Source organism: Phragmites australis, chromosome 16, assembly GCF_958298935.1.
Source record: "Phragmites australis chromosome 16, lpPhrAust1.1, whole genome shotgun sequence".
Taxonomy (NCBI): Eukaryota; Viridiplantae; Streptophyta; class Magnoliopsida; order Poales; family Poaceae; genus Phragmites; species Phragmites australis.
This window is the reverse complement of record NC_084936.1, coordinates 10,385,838-10,394,688: the sequence shown is the minus strand read 5'-3', so window position 1 is coordinate 10,394,688 and position 8,851 is coordinate 10,385,838. Positions and strand designations below refer to the sequence as shown.

The 8,851-nt window shown below is 38.3% G+C and overlaps 1 protein-coding gene across 1 annotated transcript; it reads left to right on the top strand.

Annotated features, from left to right (window-relative positions):
* The first annotated feature begins 906 nt into the window (after positions 1–906).
* On the top strand, positions 907–7,406 carry LOC133895501 (ADP-ribosylation factor 3-like). Its single transcript, XM_062335863.1, has 8 exons — positions 907–1,235; positions 1,360–1,398; positions 1,501–1,563; positions 3,374–3,392; positions 4,971–5,082; positions 6,055–6,102; positions 6,643–6,773; positions 7,055–7,406. Exons 1-8 carry the CDS (start codon positions 1,133–1,135, stop codon positions 7,086–7,088), a joined length of 549 nt encoding a protein of 182 aa, XP_062191847.1. The 5' UTR covers positions 907–1,132; the 3' UTR covers positions 7,089–7,406.
* Positions 7,407–8,851: the final 1,445 nt, after the last annotated feature.

Sequence of the window (8,851 nt, the reverse complement as noted above, 5' to 3'; positions counted from 1 at the left end):
GCAAAATTTCTCCTTAGAGTTCTTAGTTGATGCAATGTTAACACACTTGCTGTGATTGAACTCGAGTGTTCATTGTAAACTGCTAGAAGGGAGGGAGGGGGTAGAGTTTAAATACATATAAGGTCTACAAGACTTTTCATTTCGCCTAATATAGGATGAGAGTTGCAAAGGTACAATTGATGCAATGGACTTTACTACGCAAATAAATCCTTCTATATCCCCTCCTTTTTGTGTTGATAGCTTACATAGAACATTACAAGGTGATATCACGGTATATATGTTAACATCACATCGAGAAAGAATCATAAGGAGAAGATTTTATATGACTATACTTATAAATGATAAATACAACTATTTTTTAGGTGTATTTGCAACTTGGACTGACTTTGAAGGTACTTGTAATTTCGTCTAATTTCGTCTAATCTATTACATATTAAAGGTCCAAGATCTGGAGCAATTTTAGAGGGCAAGCTACTATAGCTACTGTTTACGTAGGACACATGGATATGTACTGTTCATATGAGACACTCAGATGCGTATATGTATATATATATACCTATAAGTATGTATACATATCCATATACATAATTTTTTTGTGAAATTCTAAAAATAGTGAAAATAATAATAGTTATATTGATAAATCGGTTAAAATAATCTAAAATACATAAAAATATCTAAAACTCAAAAAATATGAAACAAATTTAGGTAGGTTCATAATATTGTCGTCTACAAATTAAAATTACATATATTTATAAAAGTACAATTATTTTTTCATAATTAAATAAATATATTAAATATTGATAAATTTATAAATAAATATTAAGATACTTAAAATTAATAAATCTATTTTTTAAGTCTTCTTTCATTATACTCTACCCAATAAAAAACGGCGCGACACCAATCCACCTGCTTTTTATTGGATTCTCCCTAATCCCTACCAAACGAAACCAACCATCGCCTTTTCCCCGGCTTCGATTCGTTAAGGAAAGCAGCGGAGTCGTCGTCTTCATCTTCGGTACTCGCGCGCGCCAGCTCACTCCCTCCCTCCCCACCAGATCTCCCCGTCTTCCTCCCTCCCCCCATTCAGATCTCTCCCCATCCCCGAGCTCGGATCCCCGAAGGGGGCGCCGCCATGGGTATCGTGTTCACGCGGCTCTTCTCGTCGGTCTTTGGCAACCGCGAGGCCCGCATCCTCGTCCTCGGTCTCGACAATGCTGGCAAGACCACCATACTCTGTAAGTCGCACCCCTCCCGTTTCTCCCTTCCCTCCCCGAATCTCCGCGGGTCCGCCCCGGATCTGCGGTTTGGTTCCGCGAGGGTCCCCGATTCTGATCCGTGTGTTTGGTTCCGCGTGCGCAGATCGGCTGCAGATGGGGGAGGTCGTCTCTACGATCCCAAGTGAGTTCCAGTTTTGATTTACCCACCTGCCTGTGCATTTCCTTGTTAGGTTGGCGTTGGTGGATTTGAGGTGATGCCGTTTGTGTGCTTGTCTTGCTGCAGCGATTGGGTTCAACGTGGAGACGGTACAGTATAACAACATCAAGTTCCAAGTCTGGGATCTCGGTGAGTGGCTTGGATCTCGCCGATTTCTTTCGTTTTCGGATTAAACTGTTCAGATATCCATGTGCAATTTTCAAGTATGATTTATAACTAAAACCTAGAGTAGCATTGTGGGAGTTGGGCAATTGAAAACTGATCAGGACTGATCTCTCTAGCGCTGATTTTGTAAAAAATATAGTTAAAATGGGACCTTTTCTTGTATGCTGGATTGGATCAAAAAGGGGATTTTGTTTAGCCAATGTGTGCTCATATCTGTGTGCAAGTAGTTGTTTCCATCTAATAATGTAGCTGTCTTGTTATCTCTGGGTGGAATCATGCTGAAATCCAGGACCATTTTGCCTAGCAGTTTAGCTGAACCTACAATGTTAAGCACAACCAATGGATCCATGCTCAGCTTTTCCTGTCTTCCATCTGTGCTACACAAGTTAACGTAGTTATCTTTGTGTTGAAGTGAAGCAAAACTGGCCTTCTAGATATAACTTTGCCCTACCTGTTGGCAGATTTAGTGTTAGGGTCTAAGGACCCATTATTATTATTATATTTTTGTCTGATATATGACTCATTATATTTCATTACTTATCCTATATGGGGTTTATTTCATGGGGAGATTGGGTGGTCAAATCAAATTGAAGCAAGGTTAACCTTCTAGTCTATGCTGGGCATGTCGGCACATTTTGTGCTAGGGTTTAATGACCCTTTATTCTTAAGTTCTGTCTGATACATGACTCATTATCCTTAATCACCTGTCCTATGTGGGGTTTGTTTTCTTGGGAAGCGCCAAGTCCTAGTCATATACTATTGTACTATTGCTAGGTTGGGCATGTTTGGTACTAGCATCTGGCAGTCATAAGGGATTCCAATCCTTATGCAGTGACAATTGGGCTCTTACACAACACTAGGATTGAAGGAGAGGTAGTGTAAAACAATCAAATTAAATAAATAAATAATGATGAGGAACACAAGTGAATTTAATAATATAATGATGTCAGAATATAATCAGTGGTTATTTGTGAAATAACATCATGCTTGTACAGGTGTACAATTATGGCCGTGCATCATTTTAATTTCTTCATCGCTGCTACATTTTAAGTTTGGAACAAAAAGCAAAATAAGCACTGGACTTGACCTGTCCAATTGTTGGAGCTTTCGACTTCAACATAACTGAGGAAAAACCGAAAAACAATGAAACCTAACTAGCTTGGCTTGATACTTCAATGTTTGAAACACGTGTATAGTTCTAGTCTTGTAGGAAATTGGGATTCAGCTTAATGAAGCTAGTGGCCTCTTGTGAATGAAGAGGAAATTTCTAGTTTCACCACCTTTAACATTATATATAATAACTTATCTGTGTTTCAATATATGTTTGATGTAAAGTTTTGCACGCAATTTGCTATGAGAAATGCTCTCTTGACTGAAATTTTAGCCAACCGCTTGCTTGCGTTATGAATATGCTGGATAACATGGAAAACATTGATGAATTAGCGCAGAAATTTATCGCCTTGTTATCATGACAACATTTTGGGTACTGCACTGTGCAATGTTCATTCTATTTCTTGTCAATTTAGTTGAAAGACGCAAAAATGTTATATTTGGAAACGCTCAGTTAATTGATGTTTAACACATCCAAGCAGTTTCCCATGTTTCATGCATGGTACAGTTGTAATGCGTTTAGTACTTGTGTTGTTCAACTGCAAATTTGAATTCACAGTTAAATTTCTAGTGCTGTCATTTTAATCTTGCTAATATTTGTGTTATTTTCTTGTCCTTTAAAATATCAATCTTTGAGTATTAACACCAACTTTATTCTCGACAGGTGGTCAAACAAGCATCAGGTACCCGCTTTTTATCATCACAATTAAAATCTTGGCAGTCATTAATAGTACTACCATTAATTTCGTCCTTGATGAAGAACATGCCTTCTAACAGAAGTTTTACATTACTAAGTAATCGGTGCAGAACAGATATGTTTAACAAAGAATTGCCTGCTTCAGTTTCCACAAGCTAAATCATGAGGCTGTAAGAAAAGATATGTTTAACAAAGATTAAGGTTTTTCTAAGGCAGATTCTAAGGATTGTTAGATCAAGCTGAAAATATATTTCCTACTCTAGTTTTTGTCATGGAAGCATTGCCTTTACCACTAAATGATATTGCATTCAGCTTGTCTTGGATGTAATGTTTTTAGGCAATGAGTTGCTAACTAGTCCAAATGATGTTTGATCTGACCAATCTTTATAATGTGGCCTATTTGAATTCTATCATTTATAGTGTAATTAATTTATAGGATTAGTTCTGAAATTTGAACAAGATTTGAGATTTTACACCTAGGTAACACCAATACGGACACGTGTATCGGTATCGGACCGATACGAATACGGGGATACGCCATTTTCTCAGGAAACCTAATACGTGGATACGTTTTACTGTTTTTTTATAAAAAAAACAGTAATAAGTTACTCCCATGTTTTGCTCAAAGTCTCCAACTTGTATCCGTCTAAGCGTGGCCACTAGCTAATACCTAATAGATCGGCGTGCAGCGGCGACATGGGCTTCACCATCATCTTCATGCCATTGGGGTTGGGCAAGCTGGCGAGGGAGGCTGTTTCGACGACAACCACAACCCCAAACGCCGTCTTGCAGCCACCACCCCCACAATGTTGCCTGCCTACTGCCACCGCCGCCCACACACCGTCACTCGATCACTGACGGTCAAAAATCAGAAGAACAGGGATGGGAAAAAAAGAGGAGCCAGGGAGGAGATGAACTCACCGCCAGTAGGTGGTGGAGGGCATCACCACTGGTGTGGGAGATGTGGCTGGGAGTGGGAGATGCAATGCCATTAGGTTATGCAGTTGGGAGATGCAACGCCATTAGGTTATGCAGCTAGAAGATGCAACTGGGCTAGACTGGATTGAGCCGTATCCTAAATGTATCCCACAAGTATCCAAGGAGTATCCGAATTTTTGATATTTATTTTTATTCAAATACTCGGCAAATACGTATCTGCCGAGTATCCAGCACGTATCGGTATCGGATACGATATCCAATACGGATACGTGGCCATTTGGAAGTATCGGTGTTTCGGAGTTTTACACAATGGAACTCACCATGCTCGTCTTGATGCTTTTCTGATATAGTCCTCTATTATTGCTAATTTATTTTTGTACTCTTTTCTATGCGTATTTTTTTTTCAATCTTTAGGGGAGTGCAAGTATTTTATAGTTTAGTAATCAATTTCTCCTTTTCACTTTAAGTGTTCAAGATGTGGCATGAATTCTCTTGAAGCTTGAGACTCTTCCTGGGTTTTTTAGAGGAGAATGACTGTTACTTTTGGCGTGATGCATTTATTTCTTCTTATGAACTAATGCATTTAAATTTCCATTAATTTTATTTATCATGAGTGCATTTTTAGGCCATACTGGAGGTGCTACTTTCCAAACACCCAAGCTATCATATACGTTGTTGATTCAAGTGATACGGATAGGCTTGTAACGGCAAAGGAAGAATTCCATGCCATCCTTGAGGTAATGCCCCACTGTGCATGAGGGCATCTCAGTTATATCAAGCAATCTGAAATACTTTTCCTGGCCTTATATGATGGAGATTCGATACTTCTAGCCATTTTCTGTGAAGAAATTAAAACAAATTAAACATTTATCACAAATGGATAAAATGATTATTCGTGCTGATTGCAATATTGTGGCATATGATTTGTTCATTAGTTTTCAATTAGTTGACGAGAGCCATATGTATAAATGTATGTATACTATGCAATGCATTTCAATGCAGTGAATAAATTTGCTGAACGTTAGAAGATTATTTGGTTGTCTTGTTATTTGCAAACTGAACCTGACTTTGGTAGGTTTTTAACTCAACTGCTCCGATGTAAATAACAAGGATCTTTTGTGCATCCGTTCAAAGACAACAATAGAAACAAATAAAACAATTCATGTGTGTGGCACTGGTTGTGGTGTTTGATATAGTAGCACTTAACATTATTTCTTTTTTAGACTATTCTACTTCTTAAATCTTATCACTTGCATTCTGAAGCCCAAGCTGATCTGTTAGAAGATTAATTGGCCATTTTGTGATTTGCGAACTGAACCTTCCGTCGGCAGCTTAATTCCGAATTCAACTGCTCTGCTGTAAATAACTAGTATCTTTGGTTCCATTCATAAGACAACAATAGAAGCATATTTCATGCTAGTGGCATTGGTAGTGCTGTTTTATATAATATCTCTTAACATCATTTCGTTTTTTATAGAATATTCTACTTTTAATTTTGAACACTTGTTTATGCATTCTGAAGCCCACACTTGATCTATTTGTAATTTTGATGTTTTGGAACTCGAAATATTAGCCAATGTTAGCAGGCCTACTAAGCCTTACTAATTGAAGATCTATGATCATAATGATTTTTGTGACAAGATTAGTATGTATGAGTTGCCCTTCAATTTGTTGCATTTGCTGATTGGATGCATGCCTTTACCTGGCAGGAGGACGAGCTAAAAGGTGCAGTTGTCCTTGTATATGCAAATAAACAGGTAAAAAAAAAAAATAGTTTAAATTTCTCATGCTGTTGTGAATTTGGTAATTTTCACGATTATCAGAAATGATTTATATGTATAGATTTTTATGCATATGATCACATGAATGTTGACACAGTCCCAGCTTTTTAATTCATAAAAATTGTTACTAGTTTTTTTTATTGGCGCTGTACTGCCTTCATTATAAAGTTCAATTTTCTTTTTGTAATAAAATTGTCTCTGTTCTACCATATAAATGTCCCGCTTCATTATGAGTTTGTATGAAGTGTACCTGTAATATTTGTTTCAAGTGTTGGGCATCTTCATAATCTCTCATTGAAGCAATTGGTCGATCAATGTAGCTTGCACTCTCTTATCAAATTGTTTAAAGATGATTTATTCTATAGCTGCTATGTGTACCATTCAACATGATGTACTCATATTTCCAGTAGACATGCTTCTAGCTGGGCTTATGTTACTGGTACCCTGTAACTATAGTTTACTGTATCTCATGTCGTTTTTCGCATCTTGTCATACATGTCGGTTGTTTTCATGCAGGATCTTCCAAGTGCACTCGATGATGCTGCCATAGCAGAGTCATTAGAACTCCACAAGATTAAGAGCCGCCAATGGGCGATTTTTAAAACATCCGCCATAAAAGGAGAGGGCCTTTTTGAAGGTTTGGACTGGTAAGTCGTGTGAAATTTGTACTTCCTAAATGTTTTTCTGCTTGACAATCTGGTAAGATATGACTACGAGTGGCTAAATGTCTTTAATAAATCATTTATATTACATATAATATAAATCTTCCCACGTTTTTAAGTAGTGGCTGTCCTGTCCATATCCTACGATCAGGCTGCAGCTCTATCTAATAATTCAAAAATCATGCTTATGTATTTACTTCATGATTGGGAAACATGGAGACATTAGAGGAAGCAGCTTATATAAATCCGGTTGGTTATTATTGCAGGCTCAGTAACGCACTCAAATCCGGAAGCAGCTAATGTAGGAGCCGCCCCCATGCCCTGAATCATTGGTGCTGGATAGTAAAAAAAATAGTCAGTGCTATCATTTTCCTCGCAAGTCAGCGCGACAATCCCATTCACTTGTTTTAACTCCTAAGTTTTACGCCATCAATTATCTGTAAAGTGCTTGCTAAAGGTTCCGGATACAACATTAGATGTGCCTCCATATTGAGATCAAGAATAGGTTTGTAGAAATATGATGAGTAAACTATCGGGACTCGGCAACCGTGTCTTTGCCCGTAAATCCCTTGGACTGTGACATTTTTTCCAATTATTAAAATCACCACATTTCTCCCTTGTCTTAAGCGTCTTTTACCATTAACTTTTACTCTATCAATGATAGAAGGATCATTACAAAACTCGTTAAAATTGTTGCAAGCCCAATCGGACGCCTGAACTTGCTCATTTGTAAAAGCTTTGTATTGGAAATTTGAAACGCATTTCACAAACAATCTCGATCCTCCATAACCATCCAAAATCCAATCTGTTCTTATCTTCACATCTGTATTTCGATCTTGCCAGCCAACGTCTGCTTCCTCTGTTCTCAAATACCGGTCAGTTGGACAAAATCACATACACCAAAGGAATCACAATGAAACCAAAATAACCGAGTATAGTGTAATCCCAAAATGTAGTTTTAACAAGAATTTTTGGGAGTTGGGATATGAGGAGTGATAAGTATTTGCAAGTCATTTTTTAAATAAAAAAAGTAGTATTTCATGATTGATCCTGCTGGGTAGACCCGGCCAGGCTGAAGAGACAAACAGACTGTGAATTGACGTAATCAGGGACGTCATCTGACAACAAAGGTTCTTGTGCTGAACGGCAAGTCTACCTGTAGTTTTGTGGAGTACAAAAAGACGGTTCAACGGTTGTCTCACATCAAAGACAGTAAGTACTTAACGACTTGGATCCGGAATACATTGTTTGCCAAGGGTTACGTGCCTTTCATGGAAATGTCATCCATAGTAAGACACGTTGTGCCGACAATTCGTCACATTTGCGGCGAAAATCCGAATTCTATAGCGAAGCGTTTGGGTTTCATCATTAGTGGTCGAATTCCGTAGAGTACAACATCTGTTACGATTTCACTATTAGCGACCACATTTGCTTCAGGATATGTATCCCTATCTTTTTGTAAGGGCTTGTTTGGAAGGGGAAGCACTTGGAATGATCAAGATCCAGTTTAAATCCAAACTTAATTCGAACACTTTGAATCCAAATCTCCATATCCAGACAGCCCCTAAGAAACATGTTTGTCACGAAAACGCAATATAACTCCCTGTCATTTTGATACCTTCGCAAATCATGACTTAATAAACATAAGTATTATACTACTCGTAAATTGGATGGAGCACTCGCTTGACAAGAGCCACTACTGGTTGCGAAATATCTTTTTCTGTGATGGCCGAAATGAAACCTAAAGACGACAAATCATGCCGAAAGCGAGCAGGAGTTATTGGACAGGTCCTGTTTCTTTGGAGGCCTCAAGGGGCAAGAAGGCTGGAAGGTTCTGGAACCATGACAAGGAATGCAGGATAAGGCAAGGATAACAACCTACCATCCCAAAAAAGGAGCTCTGGGGAGATAAGATGGAGAGTGGAGCAACCTTTGGTTGCACTGATCGAGTTTGAGTAGAACGAACGCATGCATGCAAACACAAGGTAGGAAAGGAGCGCTAGTTTGGTGAATCCGAGCGTCTTCTTGGGGCCTGTCGTTTAGGTGTAATTCTGTGCGTTTTT

What these genes read in the sequence shown, in the direction of transcription:
- LOC133895501 (XM_062335863.1), top strand. Translation starts at nt 1,133, where the DNA reads ATGGGTATCGTGTTCACGCGGCTCTTCTCGTCGGTCTTTGGCAACCGC. An exon ending in GGTCGTCTCTACGATCCCAA is followed by an intron (nt 1,399 to 1,500) that starts GTGAGTTCCAGT and finishes GTCTTGCTGCAG; the next exon opens with CGATTGGGTTCAACGTGGAG. An exon ending in TTGTATATGCAAATAAACAG is followed by an intron (nt 6,103 to 6,642) that starts GTAAAAAAAAAA and finishes GTTTTCATGCAG; the next exon opens with GATCTTCCAAGTGCACTCGA.